This window comes from Trachurus trachurus (assembly GCF_905171665.1).
Source record: "Trachurus trachurus genome assembly, chromosome: 8".
Classification (NCBI taxonomy): domain Eukaryota; kingdom Metazoa; phylum Chordata; class Actinopteri; order Carangiformes; family Carangidae; genus Trachurus; species Trachurus trachurus.
Genome location: NC_139905.1, coordinates 13,647,893 through 13,670,766, shown reverse-complemented (window position 1 = coordinate 13,670,766; position 22,874 = coordinate 13,647,893). Strand labels below are relative to the sequence as shown.

The 22,874-nt window shown below is 42.8% G+C and overlaps 5 protein-coding genes across 7 annotated transcripts; 2 read left to right on the top strand and 3 right to left on the bottom strand.

The window, feature by feature from the left end:
- Nucleotides 1–66: 66 nt before the first annotated feature.
- Nucleotides 67–5,765, bottom strand: trim35-13 (tripartite motif containing 35-13). 3 transcript variants are annotated; one of them, XM_083978153.1, is made up of 6 exons: nt 5,320–5,765; nt 1,831–1,926; nt 1,507–1,737; nt 1,389–1,411; nt 1,163–1,281; nt 67–1,064 (listed from the first exon to the last, which is right to left on the bottom strand). In XM_083978153.1, exons 1-6 carry the CDS (start codon nt 5,656–5,658, stop codon nt 526–528), a joined length of 1,347 nt encoding a protein of 448 aa, XP_083834279.1. In that variant the 5' UTR covers nt 5,659–5,765; the 3' UTR covers nt 67–525. The 3 variants fall into 3 exon arrangements, with proteins under 3 accessions (XP_083834279.1, XP_083834278.1, XP_083834280.1); XM_083978152.1 differs by lacking the exon at nt 5,320–5,765 and adding an exon at nt 2,874–3,393; XM_083978154.1 differs by lacking the exon at nt 5,320–5,765 and adding an exon at nt 2,879–3,385.
- Nucleotides 5,766–6,535: 770 nt separating this feature from the next.
- On the bottom strand, nt 6,536–9,908 carry vac14 (vac14 homolog). The gene has a single exon (XM_083976430.1). The coding sequence runs from the start codon at nt 9,782–9,784 to the stop codon at nt 7,403–7,405; it is 2,382 nt and encodes a 793-aa protein (XP_083832556.1). The 5' UTR covers nt 9,785–9,908; the 3' UTR covers nt 6,536–7,402.
- Nucleotides 9,909–10,043: 135 nt separating this feature from the next.
- LOC310989374 (uncharacterized protein) lies at nt 10,044–12,524 on the top strand. The gene is made up of 4 exons (XM_083976411.1): nt 10,044–10,443; nt 10,549–10,667; nt 11,310–11,415; nt 11,517–12,524. Exons 1-4 carry the CDS (start codon nt 10,167–10,169, stop codon nt 12,407–12,409), a joined length of 1,395 nt encoding a protein of 464 aa, XP_083832537.1. The 5' UTR covers nt 10,044–10,166; the 3' UTR covers nt 12,410–12,524.
- A 4,835-nt stretch (nt 12,525–17,359) lies between these two features.
- On the bottom strand, nt 17,360–19,192 carry LOC310989851 (uncharacterized protein; the record flags this gene model as incomplete). The annotated part of the gene is made up of 4 exons (XM_083977003.1): nt 18,730–19,192; nt 18,529–18,607; nt 18,330–18,432; nt 17,360–18,054 (listed from the first exon to the last, which is right to left on the bottom strand). Exons 1-4 carry the CDS (start codon nt 19,044–19,046, stop codon nt 17,360–17,362), a joined length of 1,194 nt encoding a protein of 397 aa, XP_083833129.1. The 5' UTR covers nt 19,047–19,192.
- Nucleotides 19,193–19,457: 265 nt separating this feature from the next.
- Nucleotides 19,458–22,390, top strand: pgls (6-phosphogluconolactonase). The gene is made up of 6 exons (XM_083976395.1): nt 19,458–19,575; nt 20,041–20,331; nt 20,428–20,535; nt 21,011–21,112; nt 21,327–21,467; nt 21,842–22,390. Exons 2-6 carry the CDS (start codon nt 20,068–20,070, stop codon nt 21,986–21,988), a joined length of 762 nt encoding a protein of 253 aa, XP_083832521.1. The 5' UTR covers nt 19,458–19,575; nt 20,041–20,067; the 3' UTR covers nt 21,989–22,390.
- The last annotated feature ends 484 nt before the right edge of the window (nt 22,391–22,874 follow it).

Here is a 22,874-nt window from a genome sequence, read left to right as displayed (position 1 = left end):
GAACAACACTGGCACGGGTTTGCAAATACACCTACTGTATGTGCCTTATACAGAACTTCCTGTCTGTGTTTATTTTTTTTTTATTTTTATGCTCATCATGAAAAGGAGTTCAAAATAATATGGAAGTCACAATAGAGATTGTGTGCCATTCAAAGCTGAGTCACACATAGTCGCAGTCATTTTACGTAATAAATCTTATCAGTGTAATATATGGGTGTTAAAGATTGTAAAGTTATTTACAGTTTTAAAATCTTCCAGACTACATTTGTTTTGTTGTAACTCAAATTAAATATTTTAAAACATGTCTGTGTTTGCTTCAGTCATTCATTTACAAAAAAAAGAAAGAAAGAAAAAAAACGTAAAGATGCATTTCAACTTTCACGGCAATGAAGTGCTGTAAGTTGATACTGTATCATCTCCTGCAAAAGAAAAAATAGTCAAATCTTCACAGCCTTAAACTACCCTCTCTTTAGTTTATTGTATTTTAATACAATGTTTGGCCATTTACTGTATGTTGAATATGAATTAAGGGTCTGTTGACAAGGATATCCTTGCTGGGAGGACTTTCAGTGGATGTTCTTTGCAGGCGGTGCAGAAGTAGGGAAAGGCTCTGGGTGTGATGACATCCAGGAAGGTGTAGAGAGGTGTTCTCTCTCCGGGGTCATAAAAGGTCACCTTGCCTCTGTCCATGTCCAAAACTACTCTCACCACTTCCGGCGCCTTGGTCATATTCAGGGGCTCCCATGGTGCTGTGCAGGCCTTGTGCTCTCCATTGCGAAATCTAATAGTCCAGAACCCCCCTGCTGGTGTCAGAACGTGCTTTCCCTTCCTGTTGATGGACTCACTGGCTATACCCAACACCCAGTAGGTGTTGTCCTTCACCTCCACATCCCAGCTGTGGCGTCCAGTGGTGTAGCCCTCAGCAGCCAGCATCTCAGCGCTGATGTCAAAGCGCTCTGGGTTGTCTGGAAGCTTGAAATTCTGGGAAGCGGTCTGTACCACTGTGAGATCCTCTGAGAGGATAAAGCAGCTTGCTGCTGTGTTGGGATCCAGAATCACAGGGTCTCAAAGAGAGAGGGAGGGAAATAAATAGAAGTTACTCATATGGCAGGGAAATCAACTGACCATTATCACATGACTAAAGATTGTATGAGGAACTCACTATATTTAACTATCCTCTTCATCCTCTCCCACACTTTATATTTCAGAGAGCCCAAGTGCTTGGCCACATCAATCAGAGCTCCTGAAATCATCTCTGGGTCCAGGGAAGTCCGCCAAGTTCTGGATACATACTTTAGTGGTTAGATGTTGAGCATTGTGTTTACAAATCTCAATCATTGTTGGAACAAGTCCGTCTGGATACTAATAGATGTGGCAGTAACTCTTACCTCTTTATTGTTTCCTTGTAGTTCTGAGAAACAAAATGAAGAGAACAACCTTTGTTAATGTCAAACAATAGCTGAATTGTTGTATAAATTGTGTGAAGTAACAGAGTTTTTACAGTACCTTAAGGAATGGGACATCATTAGATTGCATCTCCTGCTCTACTAATCTGATAGTGTTGGAGAGACATATCATTTCACTGTCCACTTCCTCCATTGTCTGGTTTATCATCAGATTTTTTTGTTCCTCTTCAGTCTTTAGGGTGGAAAGCCTGACAGCCTCCTGCTCTTTCAGGAAATGGTGAAGGGCTTTAAATTCATCTTTGATCTGTGTTTCAGTATGTTGGACTTGGTTCTGGAAAGACAAATGATTGATGGGTAATCATTACCTCTAGACATGGGCTCTCAAAAGTAGTATTTGGTAGGCTACTGATGGGTCTGACAATACCTTAACATGTTCTGCCATTTCCTCACAGACAGTTTTTGCTTTTTTGTACTGCTGCAACTTCTCTTTCAATGGCAGCAGAGCGCTCTTTAGTTCCTCCTACAAAGTCAATGACAGGGCACCCACACTTAAAAGCAAGGTCACTCTGGCAGGTGGCCAAGCTGTCGGCACAATGCAGGGCTTTCAGCTGCCACATACTCTTCCCTGTAAATGCAAAACTATACAACGCAAATTAAAGGGACAGATCCATAGCGAATGCCCTATAGGAACGGTCCCCCATGCAGCTTAGATTCCTGTAGGGGCACAATATGGCATCCAGTGGACTGATTTTACATGAATACTCAAGGTTTTCACGGTCTCAAGAGAAGGCCGAGGAGGGCGCGAGTAGAATGACTCTAGCATCACAGAAACCTTATGGGAGTCGTGTTTCAGTCCTCTCGAGATCCCAACAGCAACGGGAAACCAAAAATATACGTCTATTATTAGAATGTTAATGAACTCTGCCCAACACATCCACACGTGTCAGCATATCGGGCTCAGGCAAAGCACAAAGGTAGTGAGTAAACCAGAATCAGTGGAAAAACACAGTGAAGCATGTGTTTTAAATGGTGGCAAATGTTATAACCCTAATGCTAACCCTATGAAAATAACATCCTGTTACAATGTGGAACATCTTCCATTCAAACAGTGATGGATAGCCACTGAGATATCATTTATAGTTTTGTAACTTGATCACTCAAGCTAATCAATTATGCATGTCAATCATTTTACAGTTATAGTTGTGAAAACGCACCCTCGCTATTGTAAACCTTGGGCACTTTAGTCTTCAGACATTTAAGACATATTTCAATAAACATTACTTCATCATCCATCACAGCGGCATTCATCAGGAGGAAAAGAGAAGGTAGGAAAGAGAGGAGAGAGAGAGGAGGTAGAAGGTGATGCCAGGTTTTCAAGAAAGCAGATGTTGAAAAACAAAACAATGAAAATATGCCACCATATTATGAACCACTGAAGTGACCAACCTTTAACTTTAACATGCCTACCTTACAGTCATGAGCCCCTTCCCTAATAGGATAGAGCCTGTGTCCAATATGCGCAGCTGCTTTCCCACACAAACCACAGATGGGTTCCAGGTCCTCCAAACAGAAGAGTGTGAACTTCTCTCCATGTTCCTTACACGCCTCTGGGTCATTCCTGCCTCTGTCCTCCTTGTAGGATTCACAGGCCCTTTCCAGCATAGCGCTCACCACTATTTGATCCATGGATGACCGGCGCCAACACAGAGGACAGGAGTGTGAATCCTCACTGCCTTGTGCGTCCCAGCTGTCCTTTAGACAGGCTTTACAGAATCTATGTCTGCAAGTCAGCACCACTGGCTGGCAGAGAATATGTCCACAAATTGGACAGGAGAGGTCATCTTCAAGATGAACACGTCTGGTTGCCATTCTTTTTCACAGGGCTTTGATGACAAGGCAGGATCCAAGGCCCCTCCCATGTCTCCGTAAGGCTAGCTCATCTTAACCTCAGGAATAAGTGTTAATACCTCAGCTCCCGAAGGCATATCCCATGTTATGCTGTGCTGCGTTGAGCATGCACAGTGCGGGTTCTCAAATAAACACCACACCTCAGAATAAAGGAGTCTGTATTTACATTCAAGACATTGTGTCTATGCACATCAGAGAAAATAATACCCCGACTAATCCAGCCATGACAAAAGAGAGTAAGGTGACAGGGGAATATTTGCACTCGAGTTGGCCTTTGGATTTGAGTTTTATGATCATCACCTCTAAGTTATTTGAGAAGAGTGTTGAAACGATCTGTCAAAGTGTAATGAAGGGTTTAGAGAGAAACAATGTCCAAAATAAGAGTCAGGGTGGAGATATAAATAGACAGAAGTAACCGAATTGGACTGAAGTTATGTGAGTAAAGAAATATCCTCCTGCTGACCACTGGAACAATTTTTTTCACAGTCCAGTTTAGCTTTGGGCAACAGATTTTTAAGAACTGACCCGGGGTTATTTTTAAAATATCAGAGTCAAAGCCCCTTCTGGTACAAAAACACTGGCCACGGCTCACATTACTCAATCGGCACACTACCGACTTCTTCAAGAGCAAACAGAGGGTATTTCAAAGTAAGGTGTGCAAACGCTAGGCTCTTGAAGATTAATTTGTTAATTTCAAAAGTATTTAACAGTTAGCTAACCTTATTTGATCCGTAATCCAGTACTTTGTTGTGGGGGTTGGATTACTAGAACCAATGTTGCACCAAAAATAAGTCTAGAGCATAGATAGTGATAGAAAAGCCTGGGGAATATGATCCTGACACAAGAAAACACTCTGTAGCCCTGTGGTGCTTTAACTCCAATCTATCATACAGTCTATCGGCTCTTATAAATCTCACACATGCTCTGGGATTCGCAGCCAGGCTTAAGTTATGTAGATAGAGTAATCACAGTTTGCTGTTTAAGTTAGTTTATAGTCACTTTTGAAATTATTATGCTGCAATTTAAAGTTTTAAGAGCGCAATAAAGCCAGATGTAAATGCATTTTATGTCTAAAATCCATTAAGGGTTCCTTGAACATACCACAGTGCAGCATAACTGTGTAAACATTGCTATAATAATAATAATTTGTAGGGGAAGATGCCACTAAGAGTAATTTGCTGTTGAACTCATTCTGTGTAATTCAGCAAGTGAAAATAACTCCAAAGCAATCCCTAACCAAATAAGTGATTATGACTTGCATCTGTGCCAGTGTCGGGGCAGCAGTTCAGAGCAGTCGATGGTAACAGCCAAAAGCTGTTAACAACAGCAACACACACACACAGACAGACACTCAGTCAGACCCCATCTCACCCTGCATCGATTTTAAAGAAAGTTTTTTTGTGCTTTCTTCAATATTTCACTGCATAATTTTCCATAAAGTTCTAATAGATGAATGTGATTATAGTTAATGGCACTTTTAAACAGTCAAAATGTTTCAGCTGCTTTAATCTTCATATTAGTCATATGTTGAATGACAGATGAAATGAAAACTGTTTCAAAATGGATGAGATGAAATTAATTGGGAAAAGACAGATGGATTGCTTTGCTGTGTGGATTTATGATTAAACACACATGCCTGTGCACATGCAGCCACCTCATCGAGCTGCACAAGCAAACACAGAGATAATGAGGAGCTGACAGTCACATTTCGCAGTGCATAGATTACTGAGCCCATGGGGAGGATCAGGGAGTCCTTGTGAAACAGATGTTTGCTATGACTGTTGCGTTTTCTGGATTTCACTTTTGATGTCAAACTTTTTTGTGTGTTCATACTTGCAGATTGAGAATAATTAAATAATAATTCAACCCTATTAAACCTATTATATCCTGTCCTTGATCTACAGAATGGTACAGTATGCATTTGCTCTGCACTTGCAGAGGTAAGTAATGTCATAAAATGCTCCACACTTTTTCAAAGAACAAAACAAACACTTATTTAACTTACCCTGCGATCCGTGAATGCCTCCTTTATAGGATACACTTTGTGATTCACATGCAGGCCTGATCTGTGGCACATAGAGCAGACAGGCTCCAGATCAGCCACACAGAGAAGAAACAGTCTCTCCCCATGTGCCACACATAATTTATGTGGAAGTCCGGGGCTGTTTTTAAAGCAGAGAGGACACTCTTTAGTATCATGTTGTATCCAGAACTGCTCCAAACAAGAGTCACAGAAGCTCCGGCCACAGCCGATGCAGCAGAGGACCTCGGGAACCAGAAAGATCTCCTCACACACGGCACAGCAGGAATCGTCCACACCCTGACATGAGATGTCAACCTCCATCTGTGAAATTCAATGCTGCACTGATGGGTCTATACAGGGCAGTCAGGCCTATATACCTGATGTATGTACAGAATGTACTGTGGGTGCTCAGATGCTAAAGGCCTGTGGCAGATGGGACAGGGAAAAAGACCCAGCTCCTCTAGTTTCACATTAAATCAACTCTGACATTAATCATAGCAGCAATGTGCAAGTTATGTAATTTGGAGCAATGACCCCTAAAACATTCATTCATGGCAAGGTGGGTAATGTAGTTTCATATACTTTATGTCTAAAACTAATATTTCTTGCACTTAGAAAACTATTTTTCAAATTCTTTAGCTCCAAATGGCAAAGAAAGAGTAATTCTTACAACACAGTCTTTTCTTTTTAAATCTATATATATATTTATGTAATTGCCTGTACAGTTAATATTTTTACAGAACATTTACTGCAGGATAATTTAGTGTTAATGGCCAAAAAGCACTTAAACATGAGAAATACTAAATTTTACTATTTCTTAAAAAGGCTAGCAATGCAATTTTTTTTATGCTTCAAGAGTTTGGTCTGTGTGACAAAGCACAAGCCTATGTAAAAAAAAAAAAAAAAAAAAAAAAAAAAAAGGGAAGATACTTAGAAATTGACTTGACTACATTTCTAGCTTGGTATGTATGTATAATATAATGAGCCTAATAATAAAGCAAAATAGTGACTACCTGTGCTACATGTTGTGCATGGTATAACACAGACAAAGAAATGGGTTAGGCTTAATATTAGTAGCATCAATGTGTCTCCTCCTCCACCCTTCAGACACTTAAACAGTATTTCTAATTATATAACTTATATAGCTGTAAAAAAAAAATATGCGAGGGAAGTGTGTTTTCAATCACATGGTCCACTTTATTGATTTTTACACAGGAATGACAAAAGTGTGAATCTTTTCAAGGATGCAAGACAAACAGACACTGTAAAAACAAAAACATTAGTTGAAGAGTATGTGAGAAAAAAAATTGAATTAAAAGCTTAGGTGTTTTAAAGATTCACTTCAACTGCAGTAACAAAGAAATGCCACGAGGTGCAACTATACAGGTTTACCCAGAATTTATGCCAGAGTTCAGACACCCACAGCTTTATAGTTTCAAATCTCAGTTGATCTGGGTCAATACTCTACACGTGAGATTTCTTTTCTGGCTGACATGAGATTAAGGCAACCCTGAGCACATGCTCTACTCATGCTACTCAGAAGGCTACGCCAGATTAAATGACAGAAGTGTGCTATTTAACACTGAAATGCAGATCAGATTCATTTGAAATACTACTGTGGACATTTAATTTACTGGAAAACATCTCAACTGCTGACAGGACATGATTGAAACTATATGGCCACATTATCTCCACCACAAGTCATGATGTTATATGTACATTCTCCAATCCTTCACATTAACCACAGTCTGAAACGTATCAAGTCTGTTTTCAGTTTTGTTTCCCCATGTTACATAACATAACATAACATTGCCCTCATTTTAGCAAAGACATGTACAAACACACAAGTTGTTTCCTAATAATGTATACCAAGTGTTTCTCTGATAAAACTATATTTAATCATATTCGCTTAATACTTTTTGGCTTCAATAGCATCTTAATAATCTTTTCCAGGACAACCATGTATATATATATAAATATATATATAATTAAACATGACATGACATTTTCCTTCATTCTTCTCTCCCTGTTCTCAGTGGTCAGAGGTGACTATGGCACAAAGACTTCACATCAGCTTCCTGTCAGGGTGTTCAGAGGCACGTCCAGCGCGCTGGTGTCGGACCTCCAGATGTTTGCTCTGGACGCGGTCAAAATGCTGGAGCAGCTCGTTGTAATCCATCTGAGTGTGAGCGGCGCGTTTGGAGGCCGCTTGTTGCTGTTTAGAGTCCATGTACTTGGATTCATCCACAGTCCTCATGAGCTCTGGGTTGGGAACGCAGCGTAGGCGGTGGGAGAGCAGCTGGAAGGCCTGGCTCTGTGGCAGCAGCATCAGCAGCCCGTACAGCGCTTTGATCAGGTAGGGGTTGTTCTCCACATCCAGCAGCTGCAGACGCAGGTAGGTGAAAATGGGGCTTTCTATGAGCTGCACCAGTTTGTCTACCTCCATCAGGAAGTCCACCGTCACTTCTAGATCTCCAAACTTCTGGATGAGATCGTAGGCGTGTTTGTAGTTCTGTGTGAGGAAACAGAGCGACACCGTGGCGACGGGGTTGTGGCACCAGGAACGATACAGGCAGCAGAACAAAGCGCAGCTCTCCTGAGTGCGCAGGTCCTTCAGCTGGTTGCGTAGCTGGAAGAGCTCGGCGGAGGTGAGCAGGATGGTGTTGAGCGTCTGCACCATCGTGGAGGCAAATTTGAGGTCCTCCTCCTTCAGCAGGATGTCGGCCATGGAGTGGAAGATGTTCTCCGCGTGAAGCAGCAAGCACAGCTGCCTGATGATGAAGGCTCCTCGGTTCTCCAGCAGCTTCCTCTCCTGACTCAGGCGTTTCAGCAGGTTGATCATGAACTTGTAGAAATAGGAGTTCATACTGGGAGTGGAGGGGGATGAGTCCACTGCCTTGGAGCCTGTGCTGTGCTGCTGCTGCCCCGGCTTGGCACCCTCGGGGACCTTCAGCACCGGTTTTCCGTCGGTGCTTTCGCAGGAGCCGGCTTGGTCCGTTTGGCCGGCGGGAGACGACGCTATCTCAGCCAACACCTCCAGATCTTTCAGAATCACCTCGTCGGACTCGTCGGACAGCGTTTTCAGCAACATGGGAAACAGGCTGTCCGTGTGGCGGAACATTTTGCGCGGCGTCTTGATGTAGAGGTGGTAGAGCCACTTGAGCACGGCGATGCGGGTCATCATGCCGGTGGAGGAGTCGTGGAGGTGGCGGTCCAACACCTGGACGATGCCATCCAGGTCCAGAGTCACCTGTGGTCGGTCAGAACTCGCCGGAGCAAAGAAGCTGATGTTACTGAAACCGACAGATTCTTGCGATGCGTTCAGCACGTCGTTGCTGTCGGCCTCTGTCTTGGGCTGGCCGTCCTCTCTGGACGGCGACCCCCCCGTGCTTCCGTTTTTCTCCTCTTCCACGTCCTCGTCATCCTCGGGAGTCACCAGCTTCATCAGACTGTGGTTGCAGGCGCTGGCTGCTTCTTTGGTGTTTTTCTTTCTGTCGTCGTAGGAGAGACAAGGCAGCACTGCAGTCAGGATACCAGAGGAGTAGGGGAGCATGACTCTGCCTGCGAGCTGGATGAACTCCCTCATCCAGGTCATAGCCGTCAGCTGGATCAGGTCGTTGGTGAGTTTGGTCTCGTCCGCGACCTGGCAGTGGATGACCAGAATATTTGCCATCTCTGCAAATTTAACGCTGGAGGGAGTCTTTTTGATCTCCTTCAGAAACTCTCCCAGCACCACCTCACACGTCTTGCGGATCTCCTTGCTGTTGTCTCCCAGGATCTGGAAAAGCCCGTCGAGGATTTCGGGGAGATAGTCCAACAAGTTGATGTCCGGCACAGACTCCAGGACGTGGATCCAGGAGATGATGAACTGCCTGGCATACTGGTTGTTGGAGTAGATCCTCTCTCTCAGCAGGGGGACAAACGCCACCAAGTCAAACTTGTTGCTCTCCGTCACTATGTCTTTCAACAGTCTGTCCAGGAGTTCAGATCCACTTTTCACATTGGGATCTGGGTCTGCAGCGAGCTTGCTGAGACCATCAAAGAGCAGGTTGAAGTGGGGCAGCACGGCTCCCCTTGCTACCTTAACTATATTATACAGAGCCTCACATGCATAGTAGCGCAAACGACTGTCTGAGTCATTGAAACACGTGAGTACAGGCTCGATGAGCTCCTTCAGATACAGACCTGAGTCCTTTCCGAGGGCGATGGAGCAGGCTGCCAGTCCGATGAGACCCCCCTTGCGGCTGTGGGGGTGCTGGGACAGGGCGAACTCCGAGGCCAGTATCTGGATCACATGTCTGATTTGAGTCGAGTTGTTCTGAGCCACAAACTCCCGCACCAGTTTCTCTATTTCCAAAGCTGCGACTTTCCTCTTCTCGTACAGCTTGTCATTCAGAGCCCGGACGATGTTGGGCGTCAGAGGAGAGAAGTCTTTCTCCGTGTTCATGTTGTCGGTCTTCTTGTCGGCGGCTGCAGCACCGGGTCCTTTCTGCTACTGAAGTCTACGTCGAGGCGGGAGAAAGCAGTCTGCATTTATGATCATTTAATACAGACAACAACCGTTTCATTAGCGAAACCAGGAAGTCATATGTAATACAACGCAGCTGACCGGTTGCATCCGCCGGAAACACGTCACGTCACGAGTGCTACATTTATTTGGGTCCCGCTTTGAGCGAGGAGGAGCGTCAGCTTAAGGTATAGCTCCCGTATTCTGCAAATGCATATGTTAGTTTTTATTTTCACCAGCATTTTAGCGTCTTAAATCTTAATTATACTTCTTTTTTTTTTAATTTTTGGTTGGTAAGGAGGAGCAGAGCAGAGCAGCAGCGATGGCGAGCCGCTTGTCCCTCCACTCACAGCTCTCCTCCATCCTGGAGACGATGGCCAGCTCTGCCCTGAGCCAGGTCTGCAAACTGGTGGATGAGGACTCGGCTGAGCTCCGGCTCGAGTTGTCTCGGCTTTTGTTCGCCAATTCAGCCCTGGCAGGAAAAGTAAACACCCTGGAGTGCGAGCTGGCCACTGTGAGAAGCGACGCCCCCAAGTTGTGTAAAAGTTATCGCACCGTGGGTATACAAACTGTCTGCGACACAGACGGAGATCCTCACGGTACCTTTCCCTTTTTTTTTTTTTAGTGTAACAGTAGCTCAGCAGGTTCATCACAAGCATTGCCTTTTGTATTTACTGGTGTGTTTACCTATGTTTGACCTCCAGTGTCCGGTTCGCCCACCATAGAGGGGATCTTTGGAAAAGACTGGTGCATGAATCTATGGAAAGACAGAGACCCATGTAGTGTTGAGGGAATCACGGACTCACCACAACACAGTCAGGAGGTGAGAGGAAGTTATGCCAAGGCAGTAAAAGTGAAATCTTTATGAGCTATAAACAGCTATATTTATAGATGCCCGACACGCAGTGGAACAGACAATACATAAATCAACCATGTGGAGTCTATAAATCTTGGACTAAATCAACAATATCCACGATTTTCTTTTTCTTTTAGAAAATTGCTTATGCACACTGAAAAGCAAGAGCCCCTGTATACCAGCATGTCCGGGGCTGATCATTAAATTATAGTAATGGTCATTTCCAGCTAATACCATGTTCATTACATTCCTGACTAATCTATGAATCATAAAGATGCAGTGTTTCTTAAAAAATGTTCTATGCAGTAAAGCATGAAATAATTAGGATAAATGGCCATTATAATTTCTCTAATCTCAACTGGACATTGTGAAATTGTTTAGAAGCTAATAGTTTAGTTTTTGTTTCTCAACCTCAACTCAAAACATTTTATAAGATATTTTATTTACAATGTTGTAATAAGGAGAATATCAGCAAATCACCACACTGAACCACAGGAGATTATATATTTTTTCTTGATTTCTACTCAAACAGTTTATTAAAACAATTGATTTATCATTTTTAGCTCCTGTCAGAAAATATGACCATTTGTTTTTTTTTCTATTCTGCAGGATGTGACAACGCAGTCTGAGCAAATTACTGTGACTGAGATCAAAGAGGAGGATTATGTGGGGGAAGCTGCCAGCAGCTGCCAGGAGGAAACACTCATTACAGAAGGTAAGAGAGTGACAGAGCAATGGCATTTAGGGAGTATACAATGCAGATTTAGCAGCTTTAGAAGATTTTCTGGTATTTATTTGTGTATTTGTGCGCAACAGAACATGAAGAAAGTGCAGCTGAGGAGCTGGAACAGCTGTCGGTTGGTTACTCGGCTGATGGCAGCACTTGCAGCCTGTCATTTGATCAAGGAGGAGAACAGGCTGAGTCTGCAGATGCTATTGAAGAACCATCTGTGCAGCTCATACCCATCAATGAGACGGACGAGGCCTACAGCGCTCACATCATCCCAATCGAAGAGGATGAGGAAGATGACGACGACGATGACGATGTGCAGTTTGTACAAGAAAGTCGACAGGTGCAAACTGCAAACGCTACAGATGGGCCGGACCACAACCAACAGCAAACATTACCTGCAGACAACAGTGAAACCAGCACCGCTCCGGACCAAGATTTACTTGATCATAACTTTAATGTGGTTCATGTAGAACCTGCCAGAGAGCTAAGCAGACACAAATTCACATGCCAAGTATGTAGCAGGACATTTTACCACAAGGGCACTCTAACGCATCACATGAAGTCACACAAGTCAAACTTCTGTAACATTTGTAAGCAGCATTTCCCACACAGGAACAAGTTGAACTCTCACACCTGCGTGCCTCCAGTTCCTTCTCAGACAGTAAGTAAGTCTTGCGAGCTGTGCGGGAAGACCTTCGCAAACCCGTCGGCTCTGAGGATTCACTACGTGGTCCACACAGGAGAGAAACCTTACAGGTGCAGCTTGTGTGGGAGAGGGTTCACCCAGAAAGGCAATCTGAAATGTCACCTACGCATCCATACTGGGGAGAGACCGTTCCGCTGTGTTAAATGTGGGAAGACCTTCACACAAAAGGTGAATCTCAACCATCATTTAATGGCACACATAAATCGCGATGAAGACAAGCCCACAGCTAGAAGGCACCTTATGAGCCTATTGGCTCAAAGCTGTCAATGAGTGATTGTGTTGCAAGGCAAGGCAATTATATTTGTATAGCCCGTTTTTACAAACAGTTTGTCTCAAAGGGCTAGACTGCAAGACCAGTAGCTTTATTATTTATTTGAATACATGATTAAGTGTTGCTCACAGTGGTGTAAGGATAGTTAATGTCATGTTTGTTATGGCTTGCAGTCTGTAGTAGTGCTTAGAAAAACAAGGAGTATGTCTGTTTTTGTCAGTTGTTTTTATTAAAGCATTTGCCAGTTCAGTGTCTCAGTTGCTGTGCTGCCTTTACAATAAAAACAGCCATGAATGTTCACTTTGTGAGCACATTTTTTTTATTGATATAACTTTTAAAGTATCAATTTATCTTTGTCTAATCTAACTTGAAGCTGACTTGTATATAATATTCAACTCTGACAATCTGAACAAAGCACATCATCTGACAGGGCCTCGTAAGGGGCATGCAGGTGTGAGTGAAAAAAACAATGCAACAGATTAGTGAGGTCAGTGTGGTGTGTTCAAGGAAATCATATCATTACAGACAGAGAATATGTCTTTAGTATCATTGGTTTGTTGGGGTGATACAGTTCTGATCAGGATTCGTTAAAGGAAAGAACAGAATAAAACATGATAACACTTAGAAGAAAACAACTGACAATCTGGCTTGACTGCACAATGACCACACAACTTGTCTCTTTACAATAACTATGCAGCCTTACAAATACATCTTAGAACAGTGACACCATTTAGACCTGAACTATTTCTGTAAATCATCTGAATATTATATGACCAACACACATCAACATTTCAACAGTCAAGAGGTAAGCCACCCCACTTTCTGCCCAGTTAAATGCCAAATAATGAGACAAGGCATAAAGACAAAGCGTAAGTGAGACGTGGTTAATAAAGTAAACAGAGGGTTGTTCTGCTTTGTTGTGAAGAGGTAGTTTTGAAGGTTTATGCTACGAGTGTGCAAACAATGGAGCGTTGTCCAAAGTCATTTTGGCATTATTGATGCAGGCCTTCTGTGGCCTGATATGACACTGAGGTATGTGTAACATGTTTGCACCAAACACATTATGCATGAAGAAAATGGGAGGTATTTCATGTCATGACTTGGATCAGAAAATGTATCTAATCTGATCTATGGCAATTTCCTTATTAATCGTAATGTGAAACTGACTTAAAAGGCAAAGAGCAGACATCCTACATTTTGGCAATGACTAGGGACAGACCCATTCATTAGGCTGATACCTGGCATTTTGTAAAAATTCAGCGTAAGCCAATGCCTGCACTTATACAGAGCCGTATAGGTCAAAGTTTGGTTTAAATTGTTTAGGTTTTTGATTACTTGTGGATATTTTTCTGTTGAAAATAATGAGTAGAGTGCAGAGCACAGATGTAAATAGGCAAATAGAAAATGCACATTTTCTATTTTGAAAATTTTGTGATCAAAAGAATCATAGTGTTCAATAAACGTTCATTTAAGTGCAGCAATTTAGCCAATTTCTTATTATGATTAAGTAGTTGTATTTTATCAAAGGCAAAAAACAAAACAAAACGACAATAACATAATAATAATAATAATATGGTAACAACCCCCCTGACCAGTCAATCAATCCAATCACTCTCAATCAAATGTTAGACTAGCAAGTGACACATATTCTCTATACTTTCATTTGGCTGCAGCATTTTCTATATCAATAAAACTAAAAATGCACCAAAAATGGTTTTAGAGCGGCACTGAAAATTATACAGCCTATAAAATTAGCTTTTCCTAAATTTAGATGAGGTACTGGAAATCTACATATTCATCCACATGTGAGCTCCCTATGGATGTGTTGGCACATGTTGTGCTACTCTGAGGATCGCTGAAAGCACTTCTTGGGGCTCCATGTGGCTGTTTCTCTAGTCAGGTGAAACACTGGTGGTGATTTAAACCGTACTTGTATGCGTAACATTTCCCACAATCCACGCAGCTATAAGGCTTTTCGCCGGTGTGCGTCCGGAGATGTATGTTCAGAGAGCTTTTCTGAGAAAAACTTTTGGCACAGTCTGGACAGCTGTACGGCTTCTCCCCAGAGTGCACGCGTTGGTGAAGTTTCAGGTAGGTTTTCTGGGCGAACCGCTTTCCGCACACGGCGCAGCTGAATGGTTTCTCGCCGGAGTGTCGTCTGATGTGGACCTTCAGACTGCTCAGATAGTTGAATACTTTCCCACAGAATAAGCACTCAAATTGTTTCGTCAGCTTCATAGGTTTTGGCTGAACGGTGAGTTTTTTGGCTGCGTTCATGTGGTCATCGTTCGTGTAGTCGGAGTAGTCAGCGGCGGCGGCGGCTGGGGGAGGATTTGTGTTGTCAATCAGAGTGCTCATGGTTGCGTCATCTATCAACTTGTCCATAATGGTCGGTTGTGCGCGTTGTTGGGTTTGACTGTCAACTGTCATTGGGAAGTTGTTTAATTCCCCGGAGTGAAGCTGCAGCTCATCAACAGATCTATGAAGCATGCTGTCGTCCTCAAAAATCCCAACAACTGTTAAATGAAAATTATTGCAGTGAGAGCACAGAAACTATCAGGATTACAGTGATTTGTTTCGCCTCTGTTGTCTTTTTCCAATCCAAACTTACCTTTTCTGTTATCTGTGAAACTCATCTGCTGACCAATAGGATGATCATCATATATCTCCTCCTTGACAAAGATGAGATCTGGTTCTCTGTCCATCATGTCTATTCCCTGCAAAAAAGTATATTTGAACATAAAAAAAAACATTTGATCATCAATCACCGCACTGGGATAAAACAAAACGTCACTGTTGGGTGTAAAGGTAAAGGATTCACTGACCTGTGCTCCCATGCTCGTCATAGCCACAGGCTCCATTGTGTCTTTTCTGTGGGACGGTAGTTTCTCTTCTCTCCAAAAGTCCATACACCAGTCCTTTCCAAAAACTCCATCGATGGCTGGAGCAGGTTGCTGTTGCGGCTGCTGCTGCTGCTCTGGAAGACGAAGCATATATGACAAGTGTGACCTCCTGTGTGTGGCAGCAAAAGTAGAAATATATACACAAAGATCAAAGAAAACTTGAGAATGCCATTATTGATTTTCATGAGATGTGATGGGTCATGATACAGAATGCCCTTTGGGCCATACTGTATCTGAGTTGAGGTGGTTGTGCACTCTCCTGGTAGGTTATTAGAAAGACAATACATCCTATCATCCTGACGGTTATCATGTTAGACTTGTGTTGAAGCCAGGGCTGCACAATTAATTGCAATGTAATCAAATCGCAATATGCAATAAGAGCAATATCAAAATCGCAGGATAGAGATAAAATGTGTAACGTTATTGTGTAATTGTTGCACCATAAGATTCTTGGCCAACAAATCACATTTAGTATAGAAAACCCCAAGAAAAATCACATAATCATTTGAAATACTGTATATTTTGAAGTACACAAGAAAAGGGAAATTGACAAATACTACTGAAATATCTGCCCACACATGATCACAATATGGATTACCAGTGTAGGTAGGGGGGTTCCTATTATTTTGTCCACCTGGTGTAGGTCAGCAACACCAACACCTCATTATAGTCTCCAGCCCAGCTTAACTAAATAATCAAAAGATAGCAGGAGGACTGTTGTATCCTTTAATTAGTGTGATCCAGGTGTGCCTAATAAAATGCAAATTGGTTGTATTCTCCACCAAGGGGCTATAGCCTGCCTTGTTTTCCAGGATATAGCCCCCCAACCCCCAACCCCCCACCCCCAAGCCTGGAAACCTCTCCATCGAGCCGTGTGACCGTCCTGACCTGCAGGGTGCCGCCGGCTCACACTGTTGATATGTGCCGGGTAGGTCTGCGCCTCCCTCGCCGCTCTCAGCTGGACCTCCAGCGAGTAACACCGCTTCTTCAGCGCCTCGTTCTCCGTCTTGTGCAGGGATATCTCGGTGTGAAGGACGGAGGAGCACTCATCAGCCAGGTTGCCAATTTCAACCAACGCCGCCTTCGTCAGTTTTTCCAGGATGGCCGCTAACTGCGTCCGAAAACTCCGGTTCGTGGTGTCGCACATCATCTCGACGAAGAAGCTCAATATTTCGAAATTTTTTTGGCAAAATTCCCAGCGTAGAAACGTTGTTGACGCTGTGCCTTTATCAAATATGCGCTATAGCTGAACCGCAGGGGATTGTGGGAAAGCTGTAAGGCTGCGTTCCGACGTTTAAGAGGAGCACTTGAAGGCAGCACATATATAAAAACTGATACTGAAATGTACTTGGGCCCATATACAGTATGTCTATGCTTGGGCCTATTATTATTTTCATACGTAGGCCTACTATTATAGAGCACGTTAGGTCTAATGCAATGTAGTAAACAGTCGTGGTGTGTTGCAAAAGGCAGACACATTTGGTAAAATCACTAATATTATATAATATTGGATTAATATTGTCGATGCAATACTGTGTGTGTGTGTGTGTGTGTGTGTGTGTGTGTGTGTGTGTGTGTGTGTACACCAAGTTCCAGTTATTAAAAGTGGAGTTGATTTCAGTGACTTAATGCATTGTGAATTCAATCAATGAATGATCAATAAAACTTTGGGCAGTGAATGAAAAAATAGATAGATAGATAGATAGATAGATGGATAGATAGATAGATAGATAGATAGATAGATAGAAAGTAGTTATAATGAGAGTTTGTGTTGAGCTGCATTGTAGTATTATGAAGATGGTGGACAAACTGATAGAAACACCTGTCAGCTCTTAGTAGGCTACTGCACTGTAGCATCATATCAGGTCTCAGTCAGTTTGAGAGTGAAGTAGTTGAAAATGAGATATGAAAGGAAAGCAGCAGAAAACATACTGACACATTTCCGTCACAACAAAACAAGTTACCCAAATTTGGAGCAAAGATAGCTTTATTGTTTATTTGCTTATTTCAATCAAACAGCTTGAGAAGTACACATGGCAGACTGTTTTAAGTGGTCCCATTAATTAATGTTGCACTAAATGTTGGTGCACCAGATTCACTACCATACACGTTCAAACTAGGATCTAAATGTACTGCTAGGTGTTTTTTCAGATTACAGTTCTTTGTAAAACCTTTGCCACATTTGATACAAACAAAAGGTTTTTCTCCAGTGTGTGTACGCTGATGCATATCAAGGGTACATTTCTGAATAAAGCCCTTTCCACAAATAGGACAGCGATATGGCTTCTCCCCAGTGTGTGTGCGCTGGTGTGTATACAAATGCCCCTTTTGTGCGTATCTCTTTCCACATAGCGTGCACCTGAAGGGTTTCTCTCCTGTGTGACTCCTCTGGTGAATTTCAAGCTGACTAAAGCATCTGAAGCTTTTGCCACACTGCAAGCACCCGAACCTCTTTGCAGCCGAGTTCCTCAAGTTGTGAATCTTCATGTTTCTGAGCACACTTAAGCTTTGGGAAGCAACATTTTCAGCAATGCTTTTCCCAGCCTCCAGGTTTGTGTGAGCAGGTGCAAGTTGTGAATTCCACTGTGTCTCCCTGGTCCTTCCTGGTCCAGCAAGAGATGACTGGCTGCTCAGGGTGACAAACCTATCAGTGAACATGGGCTGCTGATGATCTTGGATGAGTTTGGGATGCTGCATCACATCTGGACTCTTCTGAGTTTCTGAGACTGCTTCTCTTCCTGCTGACAGCAAAAGAGCATGTTAACATGTGGAATATGGTTCACCCTAAGCAATTTAATCAGGGTTAAAACTTGAATACACATGGCATCGAAGTTGAGTTGCTCATACTATCAAAATTGCTGGAATTTTCACATCTAAGATAATTATTAATAAAAACACATTTTAGGAGGCGTGTAACAGTACCTTTGAAAATATAAAATCACTTTCAGGGCCCATTGAATGGCAAATGTGTGATTCAGAGTCAGAATTGGTAAGCTACGCTGAATTTAATACTCACTATTTTCACTTGTCCTGTCTTGTTCATTGCCTGCAGTGTCCACCTCTGTCGGCTCTTCCTTTACAACAATTAGGTCAGGTTGCTCTTTTGGCGGGTTTGGAAACTATTGGAGATAACATTGTAATGAATTTGCCTGTTTCAAATAAAAAAACACAGTGCAACATAATGGGACAACTCTGTTTGACCAGTGCAGACTTACTTCAGCTGCAGTTTGCTGTTCGGCTTGAGGCAAACTGCTCATCTCAGTGGAGGAACTTATGCATTCCCATGGGCTCTCACTAGGATGTAATAAACTTAGATTAATACACCATAGGCAGGGTGGATCTGAAAGCAAAGGTTGTGATATAGACAGACACTCTTAACTACAGGCTACAAGCAGGAATCTGCAAGCCTAGCCTACCTCTTTATGGCAGGTCTTGTCCTGTCAGGCTCCACGGTTCTGTTTGTTGAACAGTCCCTTACCACTGAGCATGCAGCTGCTGCAGCTGCAGCTGCGGCTGCTGCGTCCTGTCTGCCCCCCTGTGCGATATACAGCAATTTCTCCATCAGCTGCAGTTTCTCTGTGAGCGAGGCTATTTCATTCCGCCCTCGAGTTATCTCTATTTTCAGCATCTTCGACTCGATCTCCACCAGTTTGCTTATTTCCATGACGGCTGTTTTGGATAATGCGTCCATGATGGAGACGAGTTGCGTTTGGAAAGAGAAGACTGTCGACATGATTTCAAGGTTTCTGTGGGACAGACACGAGAATGCGCACAGACAAAATGCCTCTTTCTGAAGGTCTCTATTTTCAATTCAATGTAGTTAACAATATAAAGCACGAGTGTCCACAAGGTACGCGTGAGTGTCCCCACAGAACTCAAGTGGTTGGTACGGATACGCTGTTTCCATCTGCCGGGTGGGAGGAAACATAGCAACCATTCAAAAAAACTACAATATCCATCAGTAAAAAATGTCCCATCGTCTTAATCGACTTCTACACGAGTCTGTGTTGTGTTAAATTCCTCTCAATACTCGGCGTCCTTTTATTGACTTCCGTTTTTGACCTTGTTAAAAAACATTAACCGAGCAAGCTAACTTTTTGTGTCGTTGTTGCTACAGAGACTCAACTGACCAGAATGCAGTGCGGTCTAAACACAGAACGTGATTGGCTGGTGAAAAACTCGTTTCAGGAAGTGGCGCGTCGAATTACATTCGCCGACTGAAAATCCTCCTCATGACTAGCTGCACCTGAGATTCACACTAGGTAAGAAAACTTATATTATTCAGACAAACTGTAGAGTTTTCTTGTTAAATTCCAGGTTTTTTTAACTTGTCAAAAAACGCCGAGCTTATTTTCCTTATATTTCCGACAGTGGTTAATGCAGTATCCTGTCCAGCTTAATCTCCACCAGTCCTCTGTTTGCACCGCCACAGTTATATTGGAGTGTTGCCTAAGTCAACTTTAGTTTAAATTGTTAAAAAAGAAAAGAAAAAGAAATGCTTTCTACCAACACAAGCAGTTCATATTGTATTGGACATATGTACACAACATGATGGCTTGCAAAACATTTTGGTTGACGACTTCCTTATACTGTATATTGCTCAAAACCAGTTTGTCCTCTCTCTCTCTCTCTCTCTCTCTCTCTCTCTCTCTCTCTCTCTCTCTCTCTCTCTCTCTCTCTCTCTCTCTCTCTCTCTCTCTTCTTCTTCTTCTTCTTCTTCCTCCCAGTAACTCCTTTACTCAGAAAGTGCTCTGATGGCTGGCAGAAGAGTCGTGGTCTTCCCCTCCTCAGCAGAGCTGGGACCGGTGCTGGCCCAGCTGGTGACATCCCGGGCGGAGAAGGCCATCGCCTCTCGTGGCAGGTTCACCCTGGGTCTCTCTGGTGGAAGCCTCGTGTCCATGCTCAGTAAGGAGCTGCTCGCCCTGCCAGGGCTGGACTGCAGCAAATGGGTGGCCGGCTTCTGTGACGAGAGACTGGTTCCCTCTGATGATCCTGAGAGCACTTACGGGTTGTACAAGGTATCTATTCAGGAGGATGTTTGCATAAATTGCATTTTATTATGTTGTTCCATCACCTCACAGTAAAAATATAATTTGTTTCCTTTTTTTTTCCAGAGTCAGTTGTTTTCCAAGGTCAACATCCCTGAGAGTGGGATCTTAACCATCGATTCCTCTCTGCCAGTCAGTGAATGCGCTGAGGATTACACCCGCAAACTGAAAGAGGTACACACATCTCTGACATCTCTCACATCTAGAGTACTGTGGGAAAGCATAAGCAACATGAGAAAATATAACCATTTCTCAGAGGGACATTTTCGCTCAGTGTTTCAAAGAAGTTGACCTTTAGTCTTTTCTAAGCCTTTTGCCACATTTCTGTCCTCTCATGTTGTTGCAGACATGCTTGCTAACGTTCAGATGAGAGCCAAAGCTGTCTGCTGCAACACCCTTGTTCCTCTTACTGCTTGTGAAGTTTTCTTATGAGTACAGTTGTACGTTTGGATTTCATGCTACAGAATGATTTTGGAATTGATTTGATGCCTCAGTGATGTATATCTGACACATCTAAAGCTCAACTTTTACATTGAATGTTAACTTCTCTGTGGTCAGTTCTGCCTCAAAATTCCCACACAAGGATTTTATGCTTTAATTTACCCAGCACAACTTTTACAGTTTTGCTTTACTATTTTCAAACACACAGGCATTCCCAGATGACGACTTCCCTGTGTTTGACCTGTTACTGCTAGGGATGGGGCCTGATGGACACACTTGTTCCCTCTTCCCAGACCACCCTCTCCTGGAGGTGAGGGCTGTATATTAGTCAGTTTGACAGTTTGTCAGACTTGAACCTTCTGGTCCTTAATGCCACCCCAACATGTCTGTAATGATTGAGTAATGATTCTTCCTTGATTATATATTTGACTACTTTTGGGTTGTAACACATTAGTTATACTTTTTGGACGCTGTACCACATTCTACATGATAGATGATTGGGTTTGGGTGTAATCCATATTCAGGAAACCAAGAAGATTGTGGCCCCCATCAGCGACTCTCCCAAACCACCGCCACAGCGCGTGACTATGACTTTTCCAGTGGTGAACTCTGCACGCTGTGTGGCTTTTGTATCGACAGGAGGAAGCAAGGCACCTGTTTTGAAGGTAACATTTACACTGAAATTGAACATACACAACTCACATTCTGTGTCATAAAAACCTTCTATTTCCTTGACACAATAAATCTGTTGAGACAAGATCCAGGGGCACAGAAGCCACTATACTATATAAGATTGAGATAAAACAGAAGAATGCAAAATAAAAGCACTGAACCAGTTCTGCCGGTTCGGTATGGGAAAGTTAAATGACGGATGCAACAGTGCAAGTAGAAAGTCTAACTGGAGAAAGAATAAATAAATAAATCTGAACATAAATGTATGGGTCTATTCAATGATTATTGTTCATCACTTTTATAACCTACTGGATTAGCAGAAATAACTGTGCTGTTATATTCTAACACAGTGACCCTTTTCTTGCAGGAGGTGCTGGAGGGGAGAGAGGGTCCAGCGTTTCCAGCAGCCCGCGTTGTCCCAACCAACGGCGAGCTGTTCTGGCTTGTAGATGACCCCGCAGCAGCCTCCCTAACTATCCAGGTAGAGAGGCCAGGCTCAGGGGCCAAACTGTAAAGCATTTTCAACACCAATATGAAAACTTGAATGAAGAGACTGGAAAATACTGCAGAACATTCCCACTCCCATATGAATGTGTAATTGATTACACAGTTGAGACAGAAATGGAGGCGAACAAAAAAATTATGAGAACAGTGTTGTAATTTCCAGCATAAGACTTAGCATTTATTGGATGATGGATTGTGTGTCTGTGTGTGTGTGTGCATTAGTGTGTCAGAAGTTTAGCTTTCTTCAGGTAAGTCCCCTTAAACATTGTTGTTACTAAAGTTGGAGGTTTGACCTTCTCTGTGCAGAATAATTAACACTTGACATTAGAGGTCAGTCTTGGTTCAGTTGTGTAACATACACAGGAGTAATGTTGAAACCTGCAGCTGCAACATAAACTGAGAAAAAATGTTATCTGGTGTCTGATGAATCTTTTTCTGAGGGACAAACTATTTGTCAGGGTCTCTGAACATGTCTGGATTGGTCCATTTACTTGGCTGTGCATTTTTTGGGGGGAAACTTGACTTTCATTTCATATTTAGTTAGGCAGTTTGACAGTTCATCTGAATCATGCTAAAACAATATACTGTGGGGGTAAAAAAAGAGCAGCGTTTGCTCTGCTCCTCAGCTCTGAGTTGCCTTCACATCCCTTGTAAATTAGAAAGTCGCACATTTTACACTGAAAACCAGCACTCATTTGTAACATGGGTGTAACTTACAACTACCCATAAAACCTATTTTCACTAACAATTAAAAAAAATAACATTAATAAAACGCTAATTAAACATTCGCCTTTTGTTTTTTACTGTGTCTTCTTCTTCTTCCGTAGTCCATCCCCTTTAAGACCACGGCACATCCCACCCCTTTAAAGCTCAACTTCGCAGTGTTGTCACATCAG

What these genes read in the sequence shown, in the direction of transcription:
- LOC310989374 (XM_083976411.1), top strand. Translation starts at nt 10,167, where the DNA reads ATGGCGAGCCGCTTGTCCCTCCACTCACAGCTCTCCTCCATCCTGGAG. An exon ending in CACAGACGGAGATCCTCACG is followed by an intron (nt 10,444 to 10,548) that starts GTACCTTTCCCT and finishes TTTGACCTCCAG; the next exon opens with TGTCCGGTTCGCCCACCATA. An exon ending in GGAAACACTCATTACAGAAG is followed by an intron (nt 11,416 to 11,516) that starts GTAAGAGAGTGA and finishes TGTGCGCAACAG; the next exon opens with AACATGAAGAAAGTGCAGCT.
- vac14 (XM_083976430.1), bottom strand. Translation starts at nt 9,784, where the DNA reads ATGAACACGGAGAAAGACTTCTCTCCTCTGACGCCCAACATCGTCCGG.
- trim35-13 (XM_083978152.1), bottom strand. Translation starts at nt 3,275, where the DNA reads ATGGCAACCAGACGTGTTCATCTTGAAGATGACCTCTCCTGTCCAATT. An exon ending in AAATGGCAGAACATGTTAAG is followed by an intron (nt 1,738 to 1,830) that starts GTATTGTCAGAC and finishes TTGTCTTTCCAG; the next exon opens with AACCAAGTCCAACATACTGA. An exon ending in GAAGAGGATAGTTAAATATA is followed by an intron (nt 1,065 to 1,162) that starts GTGAGTTCCTCA and finishes TCTCTCTTTGAG; the next exon opens with ACCCTGTGATTCTGGATCCC.
- pgls (XM_083976395.1), top strand. Translation starts at nt 20,068, where the DNA reads ATGGCTGGCAGAAGAGTCGTGGTCTTCCCCTCCTCAGCAGAGCTGGGA. An exon ending in GCACTTACGGGTTGTACAAG is followed by an intron (nt 20,332 to 20,427) that starts GTATCTATTCAG and finishes TTTTTTTTCCAG; the next exon opens with AGTCAGTTGTTTTCCAAGGT. An exon ending in ACACCCGCAAACTGAAAGAG is followed by an intron (nt 20,536 to 21,010) that starts GTACACACATCT and finishes TCAAACACACAG; the next exon opens with GCATTCCCAGATGACGACTT.